Source organism: Symphalangus syndactylus, chromosome 23 (genome assembly GCF_028878055.3).
Source record: "Symphalangus syndactylus isolate Jambi chromosome 23, NHGRI_mSymSyn1-v2.1_pri, whole genome shotgun sequence".
Taxonomy (NCBI): Eukaryota; Metazoa; Chordata; class Mammalia; order Primates; family Hylobatidae; genus Symphalangus; species Symphalangus syndactylus.
In genome coordinates, this window is record NC_072445.2 from 67,413,778 (window position 1) to 67,440,381 (window position 26,604).

General features: G+C 46.3%; 1 protein-coding gene across 12 annotated transcripts in view; it reads left to right on the forward strand.

Moving 5' to 3' along the window:
• The window catches only part of SLC22A23 (solute carrier family 22 member 23), a 188,897-nt gene that overhangs the window by 47,501 nt on the left and 114,792 nt on the right, over positions 1-26,604 (forward strand). The window contains exon 3 of one of the 12 annotated variants that reach the window (XM_055264624.2): positions 26,289-26,360. The exons of 10 other annotated variants lie outside the window; for them this stretch is intronic. Coding sequence is in view for 1 of the 2 variants with exons in the window: in XM_055264622.2 (XP_055120597.1) it covers positions 26,289-26,368 (80 nt within the window). In the remaining variant the exon portion in view is untranslated. Of the gene's footprint in view, positions 1-26,288; positions 26,586-26,604 lie in introns of those variants that run through there. One more of the 12 variants, XM_055264622.2, reaches the window with a different exon arrangement.

Sequence of the window (26,604 nt, forward strand, 5' to 3'; positions counted from 1 at the left end):
TTGTCATAGGAAGGAGCAGACAGAGAAAAAGGCTACTGGTATATTTTTCTAGATCCATAGTTGGCCATTTTGTCATCAATGTTTAACTGAACAGTAGTTTCTTAGAAGTCACCTTTTCCAGTTTACTTGCATTTATCTTAGAACCCTTGTCTCTTGGGAAGTTCTTTAGGAAGATATGCATGACAAGATCACTGGGCCTGGGGGATAGTGTTTGGGGACTTCGTTTCTTTGAATAAATGACGTGAGTATTGGGCTTGAACTTCCCCAGGCAAAATGCCTGTGCCATTGTCTATGGCCCTGACCCCTGACAGTCTGTGCAGGGGAACAGGTCTGAGCACTTTTCTGGAGAAGCCTCCTGGTCCTGCCCTCAGGCAATCCCTTGGCCTACATGTGTGCAAGTGTGCTGGGAGCCTGGCTCCAGGCAGCCGTCCTTGCCAGGCTTCCATTCTCACAGGGGGAGGGCAATCCAGTCCTCTCACATGGATGGCCATAAAAGGGGACAGCTCTGCACTGGGACAAAATGGAATAGCTGTGCTTCAGGAGCTCTGCAGAGAATATAACCTCAGCCTCACCACCCCCAGGCAAGAGCGTGTTCATGGAAAATTGCCTTACCACAAAGATGGTGTATTGGTTTTATCTTGCATGCCAACTACTAATGACTGGCTGAAGCTGCCAGAGAATGGGGAGAATACTTCTGAGGAGACTTTGGGGCTCAGCAGAAGAGAACACCTTGATCCATTAGCCATGTCTGCAAGTGTCAAGGAAGGAGGGTAGGGAAGGGCTACCTGTGTAACTGGCATTTACCATCTGGAGTGACTATCCATGAATGAAGCCAGACCAGGAGTGAATTGTACCTGAATGGCATTGTTTCCACCTCACATATTCACAGAATTGTTTTACTGACTTGCACTGTGACGTCATGCCGTTGACCTCTGAAGCCAATTGCTATATTTACTACAAAATATTATGTTGAAGATGTGTTTTCATTAGATTACATAGTGAGCTCTTTATAGCAGAAAGTTCTCTTCCACTTCAGAACCATTCAAAGAAAGTACTTACCCTAGGAGATTGCTTCACTCCAGTCTCCTAGGCGCAGAATCATATAACCCAGGCATTAGCAAACTTTTTCCATGTGGGAAGTTTTTCGGGCTTTGCAGGCCACATGGTCTGTCGCAGTTACTCAACTCTGCCATTGTAGCCTGAAAGCAGCCATAAAGAATATGTAAATGAGCAGATATGGCTGTGTTCTAATAAAACTTTATTTACAGAAACAGATGGTGGGCCAAATTTGGCCAGTGGGCCATAATTTTTCAACCACTGATGTAAATATTTGTGTGTGGGCCTGATGACACAAGCTTTAAATTCTGACCTGTCTCCTAGTTTCATCTTAACTTCCCTACTTTAATGTCTGCTTTGTCCCATTTTTCTTCCTCCATAATTTGTGTTATTTTGTGTGTATCTTGTTAGTATAAGCAGCCTTAGTTTTTTTTTTCTGCAGTAAAGCAGGGCATAAATAAATGGTCATGTTTTCTTAGATTGGGACCACAAATTAAATAAACATCATGACAAATGCCATTGCAGTGAAAATGTCCCAAGGATCAACAAGTGATTGACCCACTGTTAGACCTAATAAAGTATTTGGGGTTACACAACTAAACTAAACCAAAGGGCTGGGAATGATGACTCAGATTTTGTTGAGATAATATTTAAACAATGAAAATTTAGGAGAGTTGGTTGAGAGATGGCAAAAGAGCAAAGCTTCTGAGAGAAGAATCAAAAGGAAATAAAGGGAGAATTTAAAAAAGAAATAGTCATAATGGGCAGGTGGGATTGGGGTAGGATACGGTTGGCATGACCCATGTCTCTGCACACGTGGCAGTCTTGGGAGAAGCCAGAGGCTGGTGACAAGAAGTTAAGACAGCAATTCCCAGTCAATAAAGCTGAGTCAATAAAGCAGAGTCACTGAATACCCATATTAATGTACTTGCCAGCATTTTATATACAGTAGTATTTATGCCTAGGTAATGCTTGGAAATTTGTTTTACTTGAAGAAAATTATTGATAAGCCAGGTCACAGGGTTGAAGTACTTCTTGACTCTAAAGGGAAGTTTAAAACTTTGGGGCATTGATTATTTGGAAGTTACATTTGTAATGGCCCCAACGTCTTTTCTTCCTCCAACCATAAGGTTTTTATCTCACTTAATGTATCTGCTGGAAAGGCCTGTGCTTTCTCAGAACAGAACTGGATGGCATTCTTTTTTTAGTCTTGCAGGTGCTTGGCAATGTAAGTAGGGAAAGTAATGATTTTTGCAGTTTTAGTTTCTTGTGTGGCTTGCCGTAAGGGTGGACTCTTCATTTTGAGAAATGCTGCTGACTTGTGGAAGTTTTCTGCTTTATTTGCAAGGCTGCTGAAGGCTTTTTTTCTGCTTTGGAGTTTTTCTAAAGTACATTCCAGTTAAATACTCTACACTGTACATGTTTGTTTCCCTCAAGTCGCCAAAGGGAGATGTGGTTGTGTAATTAGTACATAAAATAGAGATTACTGGCATCTTCCTAAGGAGTGTTTGCATGGAAGCAGAGTGCACATTGGCAAGAGCAAGAGAGAACAAGCCAAGCTCAATGGATTTCCCCAGCACAGTAGTGGCCTGTAAGACCTTTGTGAGACACTGAATTAATTTCTAAATACACTTGGGCTGGATCAGTGGCCTCTGGACACACATACCCACACACACACACACGCACACACACACACACACACAGAGGCAGTCGAAAAACTGACTTAGCAAGGCAAGGGGCACAGACCAAGAAAAGAAGCAACAGATCACATTTTCCTATTTGTTTATGAAAATGCAGGTCTTATTTTCAGCCTGAAGAAATGGATACTTCTCAGCATAGGCGGACGTGATTTGTTGTGGTATGAATCCTTTTCCTAACCAGGATCCATAATATCACAGACAAGGTAATATAGCACTGCGAAGGGTATGTCTTCAAATGGAGCCATGAGAGATGATGGTTTTTTAAGTTGATTTGGTATTGGATGTAGTAAGTCCTGTGGGAGGGAATTTTTTTAAATAGAAATACTGTTTAAAAATGTCTCTTCTAACTTGATCTCTGCCTTTTCCCTCTCCACTTCTAACTGCCTCCCCCAGCTACACTTTCCCAGTTTGAAATAATGAACAATATCTTTTGCTGACAGAAAGACCAAACCTTAGTTCCTGTGGGCAAATGAAGGGGTTTTTTTCCCCCAACAATGAACAATTTTCTTGAAAAAGTCTCTAAAGATGTTCTTATTATAATAACCCTCCTTCAAGCCAGACAGCCTAAATACTTGGATAAACGTTACACAAGATCAAGGAGCAACCAGAAATTTCACAGCTGACTCAGTCACTGATTACTTTGCAAAAATAGAAGCCAAGTCTTGAACTTAACTGGTAATAGACTCAGAGTTTGAGTTTGCTCTGGGCGGGCTGCTGGTCCCTTTTTCACATGACACTAATGGTTTCAGACACAGAAGTGATTGAGTAATTTCTAATGTGCTGGTGTTGGATGGCTTTTTCTTTCTCACTATCCCATATATTTTTACACTTTGATATTTCCCTGAACTAATATTCCTTGCAATGTATTTCAGTCAACAGGATCATTAAGTGTCAGCACTATGCTATATACATAAAAAAAAAATTGACTGAGCCAAATGGCTCCACAGAGTGAGTTGTCAAAGTGTGGAATGAAGAGAATGGAGATTGCCGATGTCAACTAGAAATGGCTTCAGCTACCTTGTGGGCTTCTGGGGAGCAAACATTTGCTCTGCATTTGGGTGAAGGGAAAGTTTCACATGAATATGTGCTCGGTCGCCTCTTTCTCTCCACCCGGTTTCCCCATCTTCAGATACGTGGGCCTTCCCTGTAGCAGCAAGTTCTCAGGGCGAAAAGCCCTTCTCCCGGTGGGACCAACTCCACTCACAAGGCTTTTTCCACCAAGGAAATGAGTCAGAGTTTACCGAAGGCCTTTGACAAACTTTTTTTTTTTTTTTTTTTTTTTTTTTTTTTTTTTTTTTGAGACAGAGTCTCGCACTGTCGCCTGGGCTGGAGTGCAGTGGTGCCATCTCAGCTCGCTACAATGTCTGCCTCCTGGGTTCAAGTGATTCTCCTGCCTCACCCTCCTGAGTAGCTAGGATTACAGGTGCCCGCCACCACACCCGGCTAATTTTTTTGTATTTTTAGTAGAGACGGGGTTTCACTTTGTCGGCCAGGCTGGTCTCGATCTCCTGACCTCGTGATCCACCTGCCTCGGCCTCCCAAGGTGCTGGGATTACAGGCGTGAGCCACCGCACCCGGCTGACAAATCTTTTTTTTTTTTTTTTTAAGCTTCAAAGGAATTTTGGTTTTACTGAGGTTCAGATGGGCACAACCGGGAAGTCGGAGCAGATTGAGGTCTCTCCATCAGTCATTTTCTTCACTGGAAACACATTACTAACCCTGCAGGCAAACTGCGAAAAGCAAAGGAGGAAATTTCTAAGCAAAAAATAACAGGGCATTTGCTCTGTACCCCACTGTCTTCCCTATCCCACCTCTGAGCAGTCAGAGCTTCTGGCCTCACTGCAGGGTAAGTAAGAATAGAAGCGTCTGGTGAGGCAGTTCCAGCCCCTGGGAAGGTGAGGATGCTGTGCTGGCCAGTTAGGCAGGGCCGCTGGTCGTGGGTCGGAGCCTGGAGGGGTGAGCCATCCAGCAGGGAGCCACAACATGCCGCTGGAGACTGATTTTTCTCAAAGTTGTGCCAGTCCTTCAAATAAAAATTTGCTCAGGCCTTTCTCTCTATCTCTACCTATATGTTAGCCAAACCCTGGACTTTTCTTTCTATAGACATTTCTCTGGAAAAAATGCAAATGTCTCTAGGGCATGTAAGAATATATCATCTCACCTGCATATTAAAAATGGAAATATGAGGACAGAGAAAGAATAAGCGGCCAGTGGCATCACTGAGACCCATCTGCCCAGTCTTCTGTCCAGAAGTCTGTGCAAGAAAACATGTAGCTATTGCCTAAATGTACAGATAGGCTTTCCAGTGCGTATATCTTTTGGTGTTTTGAATTTGGTGAAGGTAGATCTATGTCCAAATCAGAGGAAAATAGTAGCAAATATTCGGAGATATCTGGGCATTTTAAAATTAGAGTATTTGGATGCTTTTCCACGCCAGGGAGGCTGTTCCTAAACTGTGCATCAAAACCTTATGGACTAGGTTTTTTCCAGACTGGAATTTTAGTAGTGTGTCTGTGCTTCATTTGAAACAAAGCTGTTCACTTCTCTAAAAGGGGAACTGAAAAGATCTGAAAATCAGGAGATCTGAGTTGGATTGCAGACTCCACAGTTGACTGACAGTGACCGTGACAGATTGTGAGATCTCTCTGAGCTTGTATCTCCCACTCTATAAAGTAAGGGGATGAGATTTAAACCAAGTTTTGTGTAGCTGTGCGATCCCTTCCTGGAATAACCTGTGGAGAAAACGAATGGAAAACAAAAGAAATGGAAAACTATTGAGTTTCAACATAACTTCCAGTTTTAGAATTCTGTGGCTTTTGAATTCTTAGCCATTAGCCTCCTTCATTGTTGAAGATTTCTTGGGGTGGGAGTGGGGGCAGTGAAACCAGGGGTGCTTCCTCTTACTTCCCTAGATGTGCCAGTCTCAAGTCCACACTAGTAACTAGAGTTGTTGGACTTCCATCCTTCCTTGCTGTGTGGCTGCTGCACCAGTGCAGATCTACAAAGGTGAGCTGGGAAGAGATGCTGTGATAGGGTAAGATTAATGGTTAACAGCTTCCCTTTCCCCAGGGTTCCAGACCCTGCCCTCATGTCAACAACCTTGCCCTTGCTGGCCCCTGCTGGGAGATCCTTTCCTGCTTGCTGCATTCGCCTCTCTTACCACATGTTTGCTGGCTGGAATCCTATTACACTCCCTGGGAGTTTTTTTTTTTTTTTTTTTTTTTACACCTGGACAGACAGGATGGGACCTGAAGCTAAAAGCTGAGTCGACCAGAAAAGATTGTTCAGTAATGTAAGACAGCAATATTGGGCTGACTTTGTTTTGTTTTATGTTCTTAAAAGCAAATTAAAAGAGGAAATAAATCAGTCACCTTGAAAACAAGTAAAAAAAAAAAAACAACAACAAAACATTAGGCTTCTTGAAAACATCGAAACGTATCTAGTGGGAAGCAAAATCATTACTGGTTTGCCAAGACTTGCTGTTAGTGAAAAGACAGACTCTTGGCTGAGAGCACAGAGAGAAATATAACTCAAATGGTGCAGAGCCATGAAAGTTTGTTGTCAACAACTGTTTCTCAAATCAGCGCATCCTGCCAGATAGGCTCTGCTACAAAGAGTTTAAGTTTTAGTTTTTCATGACCTGCCTGGAAGCACAATTTTCTCCTTTGCCCGTTTGCTCCATGAACATGTGAGGACCTGTCAGGTGTCAGGGGATGGACAGTTGGTTCCTTGATTACATACTAAACCCTCGCCATTGTTGAGTGTTGAGGACATAGAGGCAAATACGTGTTCCTGCCTTCTAGCACACTCAGAGTTTAGTGAGTGAAGAGGCAGAGACACACCCTGCTGGGACAGTGAGCACCAGAGGAGACTCCTGAGCTGTGAGTTCTGTGGGGTCAGGGAGAATAGGTGTTTGCTATTTGCAGTGGATGCTTAGATCCTGGAAGAGCCTAGTGCACTCTGGGTAATGTGGGTGATTGAGGTTGGCTGGAGCCTAGTGCACTCTGGGTAATGTGGGTGATTGAGGTTGGCTGGAGCCTAGTGCACTCTGGGTAGTGTGGGTAATTGGGGTTGGCTGGAGCCTAGTGCCCTCTGGGTAATGTGGGTGATTGGGGTTGGCTGGAGCCTAGTGTACTCTGGATAGTGTGGGTAATTGGGGTTGGCTGGAATCTGAATTATGACTAACAAAGCCAAGGAAGGAGGATGGAACAACACACACAGACCTATCCTCCATGACCTTAAGGTAGTGGCAGGCCACTGAAGGACCTCAATTGAGAAAGACAAGCCTTTAGATGAATGTTTTGGAGGAATGTCTCAGGCTGCAGTGTGAGCAGGCCGAAGAGGAAAAGAAGGCCAAGCTAGGAGCTGGGAGGCCGCTGTGGTATCGAGGCGAGGAAGAAGAGCCTGAATGAGGGAGGAAGAAGAGCCTGAATGAGGGAGGAAGAAGAGCCTGAATGAGGGCCATGGCCATGGGGCAGGAGAGACACTGAGGAGGCAGAATCACAGCCTCAATGACTGAGGAAATGTAGTGATTAATGTAATGTGAATTATTTCGAGCATAGGTTTTAATTTATGTATACCCCAGAGAAACACTGTCTTGTCCTATGCCAAGTATTTTAGAAAGAAAGTTACATTTTTTTTTACTGTGGTAAAGTATACATTACATACAGTTTACCATTTCAGCTTTTTTTTGTTTTGTTTTTCGTTTTTTTTTGTTTTTGTTTTTGTTTTGAGATGGAATCTCACTCTGTTGCCCAGGCTAGAGAGCAGCGGCACAATCTCGGCTCACTACAACCTGCATCTCCCAGGTTCAAGCGATTCTCCTGCCTTAGCCTCCCAAGTGACTGGGACTACAGAAGCCACCATGCCCAGCTAATTTTTGTATTTTTAGTAGAGACGGGGTTTTGCCACGTTGGCCAGGCTGGTCTCAAACACCTGACCTCAAGTGATCCATCCACCTTGGCCTTCCGCAGTGCAGGGATTACAGGCATGAGCCACCATGCCTGGTCCATTGCAGCCATTTTTAAGTGTGCACAATTTAGTGATATATTTCCATTGTTGTGCAAGAAAATGATTTTTTTTAGAGTGGTAGATGTTCATGATTATTGAGCAGAAAAAAACTGAATTGGAAGGCAAGTCAGTAATGGCTATTTTTGCTTAAAGTCACCTGAAACATGATATTCCCATGACTCAATAACTGGATATTCAGTTACGTTTAATACAATTGAGTTAGAGATGCAGTTTTGTTCTGATGTTCCAATGTCCATACTGAAAGGCAGTGTGTGAAGACTTGCCATATCCCCACCCTCTTTCTCAGCACACACCCAAGTGCACACGTGTGTGTGATCACACGGAAGCAGTTGAGAAGATGCTTGGGTGGAATCCAGGCTTGGATTGGAAGCCAAGCCCCCCACTTGCCAGTTGTGACCTTTAACAAGGTAGCTGACTGACTACTCAAAGTCAGTTTCCTCACCTAGGAAAGACTGGGCAGGTGGCTGACAGGATGAACGTGATTGTCATCTGTAAAACCATGAAGTTCCAGGGAAGTGTTGGTGGACATCTGCATGTTTGTGACGTGATGGCCACCATCCTAGTGCAAGCACCAGTGCTGTCCGGAATAATCGGTCCTTTCCTCTTCCACGAGGCCCACTCATGTGAGGGAATCTGGGGGCTCGCAGCAAGCTTGGGAACTTTGGACTGTGGCTGTCTAGTAGCTTCAAATAGCAGAATAACTGGTGGGTGGGGGCAAGAATCTGCTTCATAATTGTTTTTCCAGTGGCCAGCTTAATAAATTACCTCTCTTATAGCATCCATTCAGAGCTTTTAAAATTCATTTTAAAATGCAGTCTGGCCGGGCGCAGTGGCTCATGCCTGTAATCCCAGCACTTTGGGAGGCCGAGACGGGCGGATCATGAGGTCGGGAGATCGAGACCATCCTGGCTACCACGGTGAAACCCCATCTCTACTAAAAATACAAAAAATTAGCTGGGCGCGGTGGCAGGCGGCTGTAGTCCCAGCTACTCAGGAGGCTGAGGCAGGAGAATGGCGCGAACCCGGGAGGCGGAGTTTGCAGTGAGCAGAGGTTGCGCCACTGCACTCCAGCCTGGGCGACAGAGCGAGACTCCGTCTCAAAAAAAAAAAAAAAAAAAAAAAAAAAAAAAAAAAAAAAATGCAGTCATAGGCCGGGCATGGTGGCTCACGCCTGTAATCCCAGCACTTTAGGAAGCCGAGGCAGGTGGATCACTTGAGGTCAGGAGTTTGAGACCAGCCTGACCAAATGGTGAAACCCCATCTCTACTAAATACAAAAAATTAGCCAGGCGTGGTGGTGCATGCCTGTAATCCCAACTACTTGGGAGGCTGAGGCAGGAGAATCACTTGAACCTGGGAGGCAGAGGTTGCAGTGAGCTGAGATTGTGCCATTGCACTCCAGCCTGGGCAACAAGAGCAAAACTCCATCTCAAAAAAATAAATGCAATCATATATTGCATTTTGAAAGTCTTAACCACTTTAGGGGTAAGAGAGGACAATAAACTCAAGAAAAAATTCTCCTGGACAGATCATTCCTAGGGCTCTTCTATCGACTCCCTGAGTATCTGTCACTCACAGAATGCTTCATTAATTGGTAAGAAAACCCAGTGAAGAAATAGAATAGTGGTACTCATTTTCAAGATTTATCTTATCTGTATGCAACCTCTCCCTTTCCCTTCCTTGTATTAATCCCTAAAAACGCCTGTAAACATTTTGTTCATATTGTTAAATATTAACTCAAGACATTGCTCATTATCTGTACCACAGCTGTAGGCTTGGCCCTGTGGTTTGCCATGTTCTGCCATAAGGTTTCACTGCGTTCCTTCTGGAGGGGCGGATGGCAGTTCCTCTTTGCGATGTGGCTGTGTGAGAATGTGTGTTTTCAGAATGGACATGAATGGCTGCTTGAGGAAGGGCATGACTTGGAATAACACATGGTTCATTTTTTATTGTAATTTCAAATGGCCCTTCTGGGGGAAAAACCATTCAGGAACCACATTCCAATTGCTGGCCCAGAATCCATGTAAGACTTAGCAAATGTTTGGGGTGAAATGATGGGCAGTGCCTTGTTTTGCACATTTTATGATGTGAGTTTGTGGTCCCCTCTGAAGAGGCGTTTCCTCTGCATGGTGAACAACCTCCCAAGTCCAGCCGCCAGGCCTGTAGGAACCCAGCTCCCACTGGCCCAGACTCTGGAAGCAGGGCCTTGCTGGCAATTCTCTAAATGGTGAAGTCAGACTCGGGGGCCTTCTGACTGTTTTTTGGTTTTTTGGTTTTATTATTTTATTTTATTTTTAAGAGTCAGAGTCTTGCTCTGTTGCCCAGGCTGGAGTGCAGTGGTGCAGTCACAGCTGACTGAAGTCTCGACCTCCTGGCCTCAAAGGATCTTCTCGTCTCAGCCTCCTGAGTATCAGAGACCACAGGCATGCAACACCGTGCCTGGCTACTTGTTAAATTTTTTGTAGAGATGAGGTCTCACGATGTTACTCAGGCTGGTCTTGAACTCCTGGATAAAGCAATTCTCCCATCTCAGCCTCCCAAAGTGCTGGGATTACAGTTATGAGCCACCACATCTAGTCCTGGGTGTTTTTAAAGCTAAGACCTCTACCCCAGTAGAAACCAACGTCAAGGAGCCTGAGGAGGCAGGGAAGGTTGCAGCTGGGGTGAGATTCTCTTGGGCGAAGCTGAAGGGCCTCCACTTCAGGGCAGACTTCCCAGGTGACAGAGTGGGACAGCTCAGAGGGCCTCTGAACCTCCTGCACAGAACACCGAGACCAGAAAATGGGTCTCTGATTAAGGGCTGTTATTTTCTTTTTGTTTTTCCTTCCACAGGGCTTTTGATGATTCTTGTTAAAAAAAAAAAAAAAAAAAGAGTGCTTTGTATCCAACCAGAGTTGGCTCTGCCTGCCCCTGTTTGCTGGCTGAAAGGTGCTTGTGTCCTTTCTAACCTCTGCCTTTTGAAAGCATGTCTTGCTTGTTATTTGCTTTGTGTGAGTTCTGGGAAAAGGCTCAGAACTCCCTCCAAACTAAAGTCAGATTGTCAGGGTTGGGGGCAGGGTTAGGAATTAAGAGCTATTTAGTTCTAGTTCATTTCCCCATCCATATCAGTTTTAAATAGTAAATAAATTTTGCTAAGTTCTGTGGGACTTAGAGTTTTTCACTATTTCTTTCTTGGCATCAGTTTAATATGTCAAACTGGCATTGCTAAGTGTGCAAGGCTCCCAGGGTGAACAAGGACTCTGAGATGGAGAAGAATGCAAGGGAAAATATGATTTCTCCTCTTCGGTAAATAGTACTGGTTTCTTTGTGTTAGGGTGGGGGCATGTGACTATCCTCACAGCATGGGAAGTGCTTGCTGGGAGGCCCCAGGCCCCCATTCTTGGTCATTTCCTCCCCGTTGGGCTGACCTCAGTGCTTGGAGCATGATTGTGTCTCATATCTCATTATGTCATTGCCTTACCTCTTTTTAGAAAGAACCATATACAGCCCTGGAGTGTAAGAGTTAGACATCTAGTAGCTGCAATGAATCTTGGCTTGAGACCTCCCTTTTGGCACACCCCAGCATGTGTGCATGTATATAGCATGGCGCTGTATAGCTGAGCACTGTTTTGATATTAGGGAGTAAAAAGGGATTGAGGCTATCGTGATAGTGCCTTGATAACAATGATAATAAGCTATTTATTAAGCATTTTCTAAGTTCAGAAACTATGCTGATTATACATATCTACATATACACAAATATATATAGAGAGATGTCAATTTCACAGTAACCATGTAAAGTAGCTCCCACAAATAGCCCCATTTTACAGTTAAGGAAACTGAGACTTCTAATTCCTGGACCTTGTCTAATTTGCTAGAGATGCCTTTAAGCCAGAGATAACACTTACTGAGCTTGTACACTGCATCTTCCCTGAGGCTCTCTCGCCAGGGACCCTGGCCAGCCAGGATGTGACTCTCCATAGGTGACACGGAATTGTCATGTGGGGACTGTGCAAAGGTGAACTTTTTCACTGCTGAGTGCTATGGAACTATTTAATCCACCCAGTAATTCTGTGATATGAGCACTCATTTCACAAATGGAAACCTGAGGCTTAGGGAAGGTAACGTGCCTAAGGCTACATACTAATCAAATGGGAAAAGTTCCCTTGTTCCCCTGGCAGGGTGTGGGATGGGGGAGTGGGTCACTCCTCCAGTGCCGCACTGCTCAAACCTCTAGGGGAGCATCAAGTGGGCAGGCTGTGGGGCTCCGACCCCACAGCAGTGTCTATGGGTGGATGTTTACAGCTCCTGAAGCCCCAGTGGGCATGTGTGACAGGGTGCTCTTTTAGTTTAGCCATCGGAAGGCAGCTTGTGTTAGCTCAGTCAGACCTCTGCCTTATTGCAAGGACAGAGGGCTTTCTGTATCCTGAGGTTCTTGCCTTGGTGTACCAGAAGAATCAGATCAACCTGGGTTTGGAGAATGAGTGCAAGGTTTTATTGAGCGGAAGTAGCTGTCAGCAGATGGGGGAGCCAGAAGGGAGATGGTTTTTCCCTGGAGTCAGGCTGCTCGGCGGCCTCACTCTTCTCCGACTACCCCACCAAATTCCATGTCATTCTGCTGGTCGATGGCCCGCCAGCCTGCCGGTGCATGCCGGTGCCTGCCGGGGCATTCCTCCCAACATCCAGCTGCCTGTGTGTTCCTCTGCTGATGTGCTCCTCTCAATGTCCAGCTGCCTGTGTGCCTCCCTGCTAGGGTCTTGGGGTTTGTTGTTGTTGTGTTGTTTTGTTTTGTTTTTGAGGCAGAGTCTCACTCTGTCACCAGGCTGGAGTGCAGTGGCCTGATCTCGGCACACTGCAACCTCTGCCTCCCGGGTTCAAGTGATTCTCCCGCCTCAGCCTCCCGAGTAGCTGGGACTACAGATGCCCAGCTAATTTTTGTATTTTTAGTAGAGATGGGGATTCACCATGTTGGCCAGGATGGTCTCGATCTCTTGACCTCATTGTCTGCCCGCCTTGGCCTCCCAAAGTGCTGGGATTACAGGCATAAGCCACTGCACCTGGCCTTCTCCAGGGCACAGGATGGGGGCGTGGCAGGCCAGGGTGGTCTTGGGCAGGAAATGCCTGTCCTCACCTAGGTCTGTGGGGGTGAAGCCCTAGCCAGGGACCATGCCCTCCTCTACCCAGCTCTTCCCTTCCTAGCACTTCCCTTCCGTATCACTAAGAGGTGGAACAAACAGAACTTCCCCGGTCCCAACTCCGCCTGGCTCTAGTGCCCTGTTTATACTGGTGTGTTGTTCCCAACAGCCCCATCTTTTTTTGACGTGAAATATGTTAGTATAGTATTATTTAAATGTGTGCAATCATCTTGTAAGGAATTTGTATGAGTTCTCGTAACTGCCAAATAACTATAAAACCAAAATATTAACAACAGACAGTTTCAAAACCTGTGTAATATAATTTCAATCCAGGAGTTCCGTGTGATGGACAACAGTCTTTTCCTGAAACAGAATTACCCACTGACTCATGTTGGGTTGAATAGCAGAAAGATATAGCTTTAGATTCAGATTAATATTTAATCTATTTTGGCATTTTGACTTGGGTAATTCCAGTGTACATGTTGCCTTTTTGCATAATTTTGCCGTCTGAGATGGCAGTGATTTTAAGGCTTGGCTGGCATGGAATACTCAAGCTTTATGTATTTCACCCCTGGCCTGCTCCATGAGCAAGCCTCAGTCATTCGCTGTAATGGGGTGTCACTTGATGGCTGCGCTACTCTATCTTTCTCCTGAAGATAAAAAGTTAGATTTGTGGCATTACTTTAAAGTAATAATTAAATATGCATTTAGTCCATTTATGGCTGTCATTGAGACTGGAAGCATTTGTTATTGCCTGTTTCCTGTTACTCTTCTTGCTAATGAAGCTGATCTTTGCCAGATGGATGGGCACAGTCCTTGTGGTCCCCTGCCTGACGCTCAGGCTCAGTAGGGTTTGCCGTACACATGTGAGATCTTGATTCTCCTACTACTTTATTCATACCTGTTAGACCTGCATTTGTGCAGCCGATCATGGTGACATGTGGCCTTTGGTGAGTATAAATCCAGATGAAAATATGGGCTCCAAAATCTTATTATAGGTTCACACTGGGCTACAGGCGTCCCATCCAGATGATTGAGAATACCCTCGTATTAATATAAGACTAAGATTTTCACTGACATGGGAGCATACGATTTTAAAACTTCTGTAGACTGCCAAGAACACACCCAGAGATGGCGACGATCTTCCCGCCCACATCTGGAGCCAGCATCCTGGAGCCCAGCCCCACCTTGGTGACCCGTCCTCCCTGCCTCATACCTGCCCGCCTTGGTGCCTGCTTTTCATCACTGGGTTGATGGTGTGGTTTAGACCTGCCCCCTGCCCATGACTCCATGGTCTGGCTGCCTCTGTGACTCTCTGGCTGCTTTCTCCAGCATCTGAGGATGAAGTCCCTTCCCCGAGTCTTAGCCCCTGTCACCAGGGAGCCTGGCCAGACAGGATGTGACTCTCCACAGAGGACACAGGATTATCATGTGGGGGCTGTGCAAAGGTAGATCAGAGCAGGGCAGGCCTCAGAGTGACGTGGAGACTTAAGGGGTCTGGTCTTTACCCTGTGGGCCCTGAAGAGCCACTGCCAGCTTTTTGAGGGACAAAGTGATGTGCTTTGCTTTGTGTTTGGGGGAGATCACTCTGGGGGTCACACCCTTCTGATTCCAGGGGCTGCCATGAAGCAGTCATAGTTTGTGCAGTTTCACAAATTCAACCTGAGAATTTCCTCTTTGATGCAGTAGGCACCCCTGGAAAAAGTTAAATGGAGAACTAATCATTCAAATGTCTATTTCCCATAAATGAAATTTACCACAGTCATTCCTGTTCTTGACAGTTTTGCCACTGAAAAGATGGTCTTTGGAATCTTCGTTCAGTTTTCTTGTGTTTCACCTGGGCTTCTTGAGTCCTGTGAGTCTACAGCCCACCAACCACATACAGAAATTATTGTGAGAACTTTCATGGGTGCCTGGAGTTGTTGAGGGGAGGATCTGATGACTCTGTGATACGTGGATCTTGTTCTTTGCAAGGATTTAATCGAATTACAGAATGTACCACCCAGGGAGTGCAAGCTGCAGTCCTGGGATATTACAGTGCCCGATCCCTCTTTTCCTTTGTAATTGTTACCCTAAAGCACAGTGGTGTTCTCTGACCAGTTCTGGGTTGGATCTTATTTTCCGTTTCTTTAGTGGGGTCACTGCCGGATCTCATTTCATGTTCTCTGCAGGGGGTCATTGCTCTTCTGCTGTGTTTCCAAGCTCTCCTTTTTGGCATTTTTCCTCTTCACCTTGTGACAGTAGAAGCGAATGTTTGCACAGTTGGCTTTTCCGTTCGTGGTGCCTGTGCAGGGAGAGGAGGGAAGGGCACAAGGAGAAGCCACACCATCTCCAGGGCCTGAGAGGCATTGCCTCGTTCCTATCCTCTTTTCAGAGGGATGAGGAGGTAACTCCAATGAAGGAACGATTGAAAACCTGAGAATAATGATCTCCTGAGAAGCTATGCAGACCGCTGCCCTCTTCAAACGTTGAAAGTTATTATAAACAGTTTGTAAACATGAACCCGAAGAATTTGGACAAAGGCGTGGAGCAACGGTTGTCGCATGTCTAAGTTATAAAAGGAAAATCAAGTGGGAAACATGCTTTTCCTCTGCCGTTGTCTCGCTCACATCATCCTACAAGGCAAACCAAGCATAATCAACAGTTTCAAAGAGGAACTTAGAGGAGGGTTTAGGTCAGAGCTGCCCAAGAGAGCCTGCAGCATCAAGGGAAATGGTCTCTACCTGCACTGCCCAATAGTCCAGCACTAGGCATGTGTGCCATTGAGTGCTTGAGATGTGGCAGGAGTGACTAAGGGACTGAATTTGTCATTTTTTTTTAAATTTTTTTTGCACACAAAAACAATAAACATTTTCTAAAAATACATACAAACAAAAAGATGCGTATCAAACATATCAGGAAGGTTACACATGGGAAGTCAGGGAATAGAAATGGGGGGTGGGAGTTAAAATAAATGAGAGAGGGACTTTATATGGATCAGTGATAATAACTCAATCCTCTATTTGACAAAGAAGAGGGAGAAGGAAGAGGAAGAAAAAGAAAGTGGGATAAAGGATCAGAAAGGGAGGAAAATAGAAAAAATTAGAGTATGACTCCAGGGTAGACCTGTTTTGTTGTCACTGAGTTGGTTGGTTGGTTTGTCTGTTGTATTTTTCATGTTTCGCCAAGTTGGCCAGACTGGTCTCGAACTCCTAGCCCGAAGTGATCAACCCGCCTCGCCCCCCAGAGTGCCGGGACCACAGGCGTGAGCCACCACGTCCAGCCCCCACATTGCTTCTGGCCTCCGTGGTAGACCTCCCAGACGGAGCGGCCGGGCAGAGGCGCTCCTCACTTCTTCCCAGACACGGGGCGGCCGGGCAGAGGGGCTCCTCACTTCCCAGACGGGGCGGCTGGGCAGAGGCGCTCCTCACTTCCCAGACGTGGCGGCCGGGCCGAGGCGCTACTCACTTCCCAGACGTGGCGGCCGGGCTGAGGCGCTACTCACTTCCCAGACGATGGGTGGCCGGGCAGAGACACTCCCCACCTCCCAGACGGGGCGGCGTCCGGGCAGGGGCTGCAATCCCAGCACCCTGGGAGGCCAAGGCAGGCGGCTGGGAGGCGGAGGCTGCCGCGAGCCCAGACCACGCCACCGCACTCCAGCCCGGGCAACACCGAGCACCGGGTGAGCGAGACTCCGTCTGCAGTCCCAGCACCTCGGGAGGCCTAGGCGGGCAGAGCACTCAGCGTCAGGAGCTGGCGACCAGCGTGGCCAACATGGCAAACGCACGCCTGCAGCCAAAGGAGAAAAAGCAGGCAGCGGTGGCGCGCGCCGGCAGTCCCAGGCAGTCCGCTGCGCGGGCAGCAGCGAGCTGAGTAGATTGCAGCCTGGGCCACAGAGGGAAAGAGAAAGAAAGAAAGAAAGAGAGAGAGAGAGAGAGAGAGAGAGAGAAAGAAAGAAAGAGAGAGGGGGAGGGAGGGAGGGAGGAAGGAAGGAAGGAAGAATTTGTCATTTAAAACCATTTTAATTCACATAAGTTACCACATATGGCTCGTGGCTATTATATTGGACAGGCCCAGTTCAGGCAGCAAGTAGAATTAGAGACAGTAGCATCATTTCTCCCTTTCACAGCAAAACTTCTCCAAACATGAGCCCCAAGCATTGTCTCTGGGGCCTTGCTTCCCGTGCTTGCCTCAGTCCACTCAGGCTTTCGTCATCCCTGCTGCTCGGGTGGAATTCCCTTGATAAGATAACCCACAGCCTCCAGGCTGCCACAGGCTTAGTCATTTTCTCTTTTGCTTATCTGAACTCGACTTCTCAGCAGTGTCTGACCCAGCTTGACCACACCCTCTTCTTTGCTTTCATGACACCACACTCACTTGGCTTTTCCCTTCCTTTGCCCTCCCTCCAAAGGTTGGATCTGGGGCTCCTAACATTTCTCCATCTACACTCTCTGCGTGTCTGCTCTGCTAGAAACATGGCACTAATTCACCTCTCCATAGGCCAGAGACTCCCAGGTGTATATCACCAACTTTGACCTCCCTGCTGAGTTCCAAAATCGTATACCCTACTGCCTTGTGGATGTTCCACTTGGATGTCCAGTAGGCATTTCAGATTGTGTGGCCAAAACAGAACCCTCCTTCCTCCCACATCCTCAGAGCCATCCCTCCCTAGAACCATTATCCATGCAGTCGCTCAAGCCAAAAATGGGTAAGAGTCACCCTTTCTTCTCTCTCTCTCCCTTGATCAGCAAATCCTCTCAGTTCTTCCTCCAAATTACATTCTGAGTCCCTCAATTTCCCTCTATCTCCACTGCCACCCCCTGAGGCAAAGCCTTTTCATTTCATGCCTGGAAAACTAAGCACAATGGCTTTCTAACTGATCTTCCTGCTTCCTGCTCAGACCTCTACAGCTCATTCTTCACTTACAACTAGGGTGATATTCATACAGCCTGAATCAGAGCTTCTACTGTCCTGCATCGATCTGTCTATATAGTTAGCAATAGCTTCATTTCTGAAAGCACTTAAAACCAGAACAACAGGGATTTAAACAAGGTTTATTTCTATCATCAATATAGTCAGTCCTGGGCTGCTGTGGCAGTCCCATGACACTGAGAATCCCAGGCCCCTTCTGCTGTCCTGATCCAGCCAGCAGAGCAGTGGAAAAGAGGAAGAAGGAACACTTCTTCCCCTTCAGGTCACTGCTCAGAAGTCATGGGTACCACTTTTCACATCCCATTGGCCAGATCTCAGCAACCTATCCACACCCAATTGCAAGGGTGGCTGGAGAACTTGATCTTGTTTTGTACAGCTATGAGCCTGTAGGAGGAAGGGGAGAATGGTCTTGGGGGATGACTAGTGGTCTTTGCCACACCCTCTAACAGCTTCCATCGTGCCTTCCAAACTTCTCACTGCAGCCCATGCTATCCTGCGTGGTTTGGCCCTTTGATCTTACACTGTGTCCAGCCAGATGGATCTTTCAGCTCCAGCTTGCTTCTTAGTTCCTTTGTACTCACCTTTCCCTCTGCCTGAAATGGTCCCCTCCAGACCTCTGCAGGTCTGGCCAGGTCTTGTCACTATGATCTCTGTTCAGTTGACGCCTGTGAAACTTTCTCAGGGTAGCTGGTCTAATCAGTACCCAAACAATTTCTTTAGACTCACCCAGCCTTTTTTAAAGCATCTGCCCTACCTTAAAATGCCTTCATTTATTTGTGTATTTGTATCTCCGCATACCACTCATCCACTCTAGAGGAAACACGTTGAAAGCAGGGTCTTTATTGTTCTTGCTCTCTACTCCATCTCCAGTGCTTGGATTTGCACCTGGCACAGAATGGGTATCTAAATACTAGTCTGATGAATGAATGAATTCATGGAACATGATGAGAATCTGTGCAGAAGTATTGCAGAATAGATATACATATGTGATTCTAAATTGTTAAAGCTGGGAGGGCTAGACTTTTTAGTCCAATCCCCACATATTAGAGATATATCATAAGTGTTTTTGAGTAGTAGAGGGAATTTGCTGAGATTTCTCACAAAGCCTCATGACCCAGATGGATTTGGTGTGGATGCCGGAACAGTTAGTGGGATTCAAAACCTGTTGCTCAACGACATCCTACAGGTATTGATTAATGAATTGATATCAATCAGAATAAAGTCTCCATGAGTTGGTGAGGACATTTGTGTGCAAATCACATTTCCATGAGCCCACAAGGGGAATGGTGAAGAATGAATGATAACCTAGAGTCTGTCTCTTCCTTTTCCTTATTATTACTGGTTGATTCCCCTGAGTCATTGCTGTTATTTTCATTGTAGCTCCGTGAGAGTAGGGACAGGGCTGATCTTGTTTCCTCTCATCAGGGGCATTTTGGTAAGTTTCAGAAATTTTTCATCACTCTAATGAGTCAGGGTATGATTTCTCTTCATTCCATTCAGGCAGTTGACCAAATTCGCGGAAAAAGAGGCACCAACATAAACAGTAAGTGTCCTGGTTCCCTCAGACCTCTGGGTGGGGCTCCTAGGCAGAACTCCAGCTTCCACATTGGAAGCCAGTGGTTTGGCAGAGAGGCAGCATATTATTTAAGCCTGTAGGGCCTGAGACTGATGTTTAGAATATAAATGTTTAGTGATGATGTTTAGTACACTCTATAACCCCAGTCGGGGTCCACTGATACATACCAGGCTCAGAGCTGCTGAGTGGCAGCCAGCTTTTGGTGCATGGAACTGATGGATAGTGAAACAGAACCAAAGTGGCCCCAGTGTGTACATCTCTGCATTAGGTTATTCTTAGATAACATTTAAACCTGCAAGTGAACCCTAAGTGTACCCCAGAACTCTAGGCCCCTGGGAGCACTAGAGTTCACTCCAGCTGTGTGGCTTTCTTCTCATGAGAGATCCTGTGGACTAAGGTCATGGTAGATGTGAACAGAATTCTTAGCCTTCTCATGTTAGGTTGGCACTTGGACTTAATTGGACTTTGGGGAGGGAGGAGAGAGGGAGTGGGGCAGAGAAGAGGGATGCAGGATCTACTTAGATCTCTCTGCATTCTGACAGAGGGGCATCTTTTAAAATCTGATTGAGCAGTATTCTGTGATTGAGGCCAATTACCTGAGATGGCTGAGTGTTTGTAAAATTTCCAGGCAGTCCTACTTTCTTTCTTCAGTACCTTTTCCTCCCCGGTGTCCTTGGATGTGAAGTTTAACATAGGCCCGGAGGTTAGGGAGAAAGCCTCATTCCTTTTCCTGACTGTGGCTCACTGCTGGTTGCTGTTCCAGATGAGCCCACGGATGGATGGTGGCAACTGGCCCAGTGATGCCGTGCCAGGAGAACTCTGTTCATTTCATCCCAAACCAGGCCTTTTTTTTGAAATGCAAAGTGATGATGTCACTTTTGTATTTCAGCCCATCCTTTGACTGGCTGAGTATTATTTTTGGAGGATGGGCACATCAGCTTCGCGAAGTTAGCCAAAAGGCAACAATGAGAGCGAATCTTTGAAACTGGTTCCAGCAAGGCCATTCTGCACTAACAGGTGTGGTGCTGTACAGTGGATTCCAAGCAGCTGGCAGCAGGCTGAAATGCACGTACCAGCTCCCTTTCCCCTTACACCTGCTTTGCAGGGGTGATTCTGATCCTTCGCTACGTCAGGAAGGATAACTTCATCCCTGTACTTTCTCCTGCACAGGCTCTAGGTCATATCCATGAGTGACTCCACCACCCTGAGGAGTTAAGAGCTTCATGGAGTGGGAGGACGGGTGACTCTAGGGAGCCTGCAAAGGTGGTGAGGCAGGGCAGTAAGAGAGCAGTAGACAGAAAGGATGCCAAGCACTCTGTGGAGACATTGACTCTGTTCCTCGCCCCACCTCCCTGCTGAGAGAGGCCTTCCCTGACTGCCTCCTCGGCGCTCACCAGCTTGTTTCTCTGGTCACAGTCTCCTACTCTAATTGTCTGCAGAGACTTCAATTTCAATTGTGATAGAAAACATATCCCATAACATTTACCATCTTAACCATTTTTAGGTGTACATTTCAGTAATGTTAAGCGTATTCACATCGTGCTTCCATCATGCCATTCAGCCCCAGAACTTTGTTGTTGTTGCTTTTTTTTTTTTGTTTTGAGACAGAGTTTTGCTTTTGTTGCCCAGGCTAGAGTGCAGTGGGGTGGTCTCGGCTCACTGCAACCTCCACCTCCCGGGTTGCAGTGATTCTCCTGCCTCAGACTCCTGAGTAGCTGGGATCACAGGCATGCTCCACCACACCCCGCTAATTTTTATATTTTTCGTAGAGATGGAGTTTCACCACGTTGGCCAGGCTGGTCTCGAACTCCTGACCTCAAGTGATCTGCCCGCCGCAGCCTCTCAAAGTGCTAGGATTACAGGAGTGAGCCACCACGCCCGCAGCCACCGCAGAACTTTTTCATTTGCAGAACTGAAACTCTGGTCTGCAAAAAATACTAACTCCCCATTCCCCCTCCCCACAGCCCCTGGGAACCCCCATTCTGCTTTCTGTCTCTATGAATTTGACAATGCTAGGTACCTCATAAGTAGCATCAGATGGTATTTGCCCTATTGTGACTGATTTACTTCAGTTAGCATCACGTCTTCAAGGTTCATCACACTGCAGCACGTGACAAGATTTTCTTCCTTCTCAAGGCTGCATCATGTTCCATTGTATCCATATATCTCTATGGATGGATCACATTTTGCTTATCCATTCATCAGTTGATGGAGACTTGAGTTGCTTCCATGTTTTAGCTGTTGTGAATAACGCTGCTATGAACTTGGTTGTACAAATATCTTTCTGAGTCTCTTCTTTCATTTGTTTTAGGCATATATCCAGAAGTGGGATGGCTGGGTCATATGGTAATTGTATTTTTGTATTTTCGAGGAAGTGTCACAGTTTTCCACAGTGGCCGGCTGTTCCATCTTACATTCCCACCAACAGGCCACAAGGGTTTCAGTTTCTCCACATCCTCGCCAAGACTTGTCATTTTCTTTTTTGTTTTTGTTTGATGGTGGCATTGTGATCTGCATACACTTTCCACTCTGATGTTTTTGTTTATTGCATTTTGTTTCTGTTTATTGCATTTTATTGCATTTCTGCCCTCTCCCATGAGGATGTATGTGAGCCCTGTGACACCAGCGCTTTCACCTGACCTACTGATTCTCACGTTCCAAAGCACTGGATACATTTGTTGGATGAGTCTCCTTCATTCTTTATTGAAGGAACCCCCTTCTGTGTTTCTGTGGCAGGCTTGCCCTCTCCCTACGTCTAGGCCAGTGAGCTGTTTTGATTTTACAAAGTCAAGGGCTGTACCAGTGATTTGAGTGCTTGGTTGTAGCCTGCATCTGGTTTTAATTTGACTTTAGGATAACTGGTGGGAAAAATTGCATTTGCCAGAGGTGCCTTGTTGGGCTTCTCTTTCAGGCAGCAAGAACAGCACAAATTCCACCCAAAGGAGATGCTGTGGCACAGACTGTCGTGGGCTGCCAGAACATCCTCGCTGTGGCCTGCCTTCTCCTTTCCTGCCACTCCACCCTCAGAGAACTTGATCAGAGAAGCCCACGACTCTTGGGTTTCGTCAACTCTTTGAATGAAATATAAATATACTTACTTGTTCACCATATTTTAAAAACATTTTAAAGTAATTTTGGACTTATAGAGGAGTGGCAAAGGCAGTACAGTTAAAATAATGTTAGACTTACAGAGAAACGGCAAAGGCAGCACAGAGATTTTCTATAAGCCCTTCACTCACCCACCTTCCGCTAACGTGAACTCACATAACCACGCTACAGTCCCCAGAGCTGAGAAATGGACGTTGTCGTGGGACTAATTAAATGACGGACTTTCCTTGAATCTCACCACTGTTTTCTCTACTGTCCTTTTTCTGTTCCAGAACACTCTATTAAATGTAGCTGTGTCTCCACAGTTGCCTCTGATCTGTGACAGCTCCTTGGGTTTGTCTTTTGTGACCTTAACACTGCGATGAGGACAGTGTTGTAAAGGGTCGGTATTTTACAGAATGCCCCTCAGTATGAGTCTGTCTGATACTTTCTCTTGATCAGACTGGGGGGAAGAGCACCACCCTGCTCATGGCGTCATATCGAGGCAGGAGCTCTGATGCCAGCGTGAGCCGTCACTGATCACGCTAACCTTCCTCAGTTGAAACGGGGTCTGCCAGGCTTCTCCTCTGCAGTTACTGTTTTTCCCTTTCTCCACTTAGTTTGTTAGGAGCGAGTCACTTTATTTCTTCGGGAAAGGGACTCACAGCTATGAAGGGCAGATAATCCATATGGCTAGGTGCGCTGCTGTTTACCTCCTCACTCCTCAAAAAGCTGTCTCTTCTAAATGTGTGTATTTTTTAAAGGTTAGTAGGGTTTTTCTGAGAAACAAAGGTAAAAATCTGAGTGAGGTTGGAAGAGAAGAGTTGTGTGTGGTTGTTGTTGATTTCAAAGGCTGGAGTGGTGGTCTGAGTGATGAACCAGAGAAAGGCCTGCTGTACCCTGGGGTGCCTGCCCTGCCCTGGGGTGCCTGCCCCACCCTGGGGTGCCGGCCCTGTGGAAGCAGGTCCTTGTTCCCCATGTTGCCGTCAAGTCCGTGTGTCAGCATTAGAGTATGCAGGCTCTCCAGATGTCCTTCCAGTGGTGCCCTGGGTGGGAGACCCAGTCCTATTGCCGCCTCCACCCCTCCCACACTGGGTGACCCTGGGGCAGGTCCCCAGCAGTCCCGGGTTCACTCTTTTCATCTGTAGAGCAAGAGGGTTGGCCCTGGAAGGCCGTTCTGAGCTCTCGGGCTGTCCCCGGCCACGCTTGGCATGGCTACTAAGGAGCAAGCAGCCTCCAAGCCTGGCAGTGCCAGCCTCCTCTGTGTCTGGAAGAACAAGGCCGCCTCAGAACCCAGAGCCTCCTGGTGGCTGCTTTATTCAGACCCTCCCCCACTTTCCAGAGAAGCCAACTTCTTGAGGAGGAAAGAGAAGCACCAACTCCTGGTGCCACATCCAGGACCCCGGGGCTGGTGGTGCATGTGGCGTACGTGGAGCAAGCGCGCTCTCCCTTCTCCTGTGCTCTCCAGCCTGAGGCTTGTCTGCCCTCCGGCTTGGGCCACCGCCACCCTCAGCAGCCTTTTCTGCCTCCCCTTCTTACCTCCCCTGCCTTGGGTTTCTAAACCCCTAACTGTGCGCTGTCAGGGCACACTGGCTTCCCTGTGATGTTCCCTGCCAGTGTCAACCCAGATCATTAATAAATCCACCTTGCCAGGTAATGAGACACCCGGGAGGGGTGTGGAAAGGTGTGAGTTCTTCAAGCCGATTAAAGTCCCCTCATCAGTGACCACAGGAATGGGCGTGAATGGGGAATTTGAGAGCCGCATCATTTAGAGTGAGATGTGTCGCATCTGGCAGCGTCCTGCTCAAATGTGGGGCTGGAGCATTTGTTGCAGTATCTTGGCAGCCTAATAGGCTATTCTGTGGATGTTCTTTATGGAAAAGAACTGTGAAAAAAAATGAGATGACCAAATTTCCCTTTGCAGCATTCTAGCTCTAATACGTCTCTCTGTCCCGGCAACAGAGTGCTCTCTGAGGAATGTTGTTTGTTTTGAGGACAGGGAGTTTTTGTTTTTCATATGGGCCAGTTGCAGGCACATGTGTTTGTGGGCAGCCCTGGTCAGGCGTGGCTGGCACTGAGCACAAGCTGTGACTTCAGAGGACTTCCCCAAGGAGCCCAGACTTGTAAGGGAACTCAGACAATTAGCTCCAACAGTAGGGGACAAAGCTAATTTTTAGTAAACTTGTCAGTTGTGTGGTTCAGCTAAGGCACCTGTGTTTTACAACTTTCTATTTGATCATGGTAAAATACACATACCATTAAAATTTACCATCTTAACCTTTTGTTTGCTTTTTGAGACAGAGTTTTGCTCTGTTGCCCAGGCTAGAGTGCAGTGGCACCATCTCGGCACACTGCAATCACTGCCTCCCAGGCTCAAGCACTTCTCGTGCCTCAGACTCCCAAGTAGTTGGGACTATAGCTGCGGGCCACCACACCTGGCTAATTTTTTTTTTTTGTATTTTTAGTAGAGACAGGGTTTCGCTGTGTTGGCCAGGCTGGTCTCAAACTCCTGGCCTCAACTGATCCACCCACCTTGGCCTCCCAAAGTGCTGGGATTACAGGCGTGAGCCACCGTGCCCATCTTCACCTGGGATTACAGGCGTGAGCCACCGCGCCCGTCTTCACCATTTTTAAGTGTATGGTTCAGTGGCATGAAGTTCATTCACCCTGTAGGGCACCCATCACCACCATCCATCTCTAGAACTCTTTGCATTTTTCCAAACTGAAAGTGCACCTATTTAACAACAAACTCCGATTCTCCCTCCTCTCCCCAGCCCTTGGCAATCCCTGTTCTCTTTTCTGTCTCTGTGGATTTCACTACATTAGTGCCTCATATAAATGGATTCATACAGCATTTGTTTTCCTGTGACTGGCTTATACCACTGAGCAAATGTCCTCTGTGTTCAGCCATGTTGCAGCAGATATGAGAAGCCTTTTTCTTTTTAAGGCGGAATCGTATTCTGTTGTATGGATAGGCCACATTTTGTTTACCCATTCACACTTAGGTTGCTTCCACATTCTCGTTATTGTGAATAATGCTCCTGTGAACACGTGTATACAAATGTGTTTTGTACACTGAAAGAGTCCTGCTTTCAGTTCTTGAAAGACTATACCCAGAAGTAGAAATGCTGGATCATATGATTTGGGGGACTTTTAAAATCGTTATGTTCTTTGGATGCTATCTGTGAGGTGCTGGCTTAACTTACTGTAAGCATTAATGAATAAAAGTTTTTATTGACATTTTTTAAAATAGAAATAACAAGAAGCAAAAAGAATGTGGTAATTATTTGGTAATTAAGTTTCAAGTTCAAACTAGGTAGTGTGACGATGAAACCAAAAGGCAGCTCTGTTCCATGATTTATTTTCTTTGTATCATTATCTACCTCCATGTTTATTCTTGCCACCAGGAAAATGTGTTTTTTAAGTGATTTTCCCACTGATATGATTTAGAAGTATTTATAAAGTGTTTACAGCATTCATAATTTTTACTTATCTATACTTTTAAAGGATTAAGAAACATTCTTAGACAGAAATGCTTATTTAACATGAGTCTGAGATTAAAACCTATTTTTATAAAGCGGACGTATGATAGGAGATTCTTTAATTTAGAGAAGGAGCAACCGGTTTGCAAAGATTCACTGTGAGATGTCTTTACAATTGCAGCCCTACAGGTGCACGAATATTTAATTCAATGTACAAAAAGTCGATTTACACAAAAATGTTTTCTCCTGCTTATAGCAGTCTATAAGCATCTGCTATGATAATGAAGCACCTCACGCAATTTTGACCTGGCACCGTTTTGGTTCTTCTCAAGTAATAGGGGCGTACATCATTACTGCGGACATCCAGGAACTGGCACCGGTCTCAACCCAGCAGAAACCCGAGGGACTTTAGGATACCAGAGGAAGTTGGTGTTGCCGCAGCCGGAAGAATCTTGTAAAAAGGCAGCTCTGATCATGCCACTTTTCTCCATACCATAAATCTCTCAAAGGCTCTTGTTGCTTTTAGAATAAAGGCTTTCTGTAGCTGGTCAGGCACATAGTAGGGCCCCAGGTGGCCCTCTCAGCCCCATTGCCTGCCCCCACCTCATTTGCTCTGCCTGTTTTGCTGAGCTGGTATCAGTTCCTTGA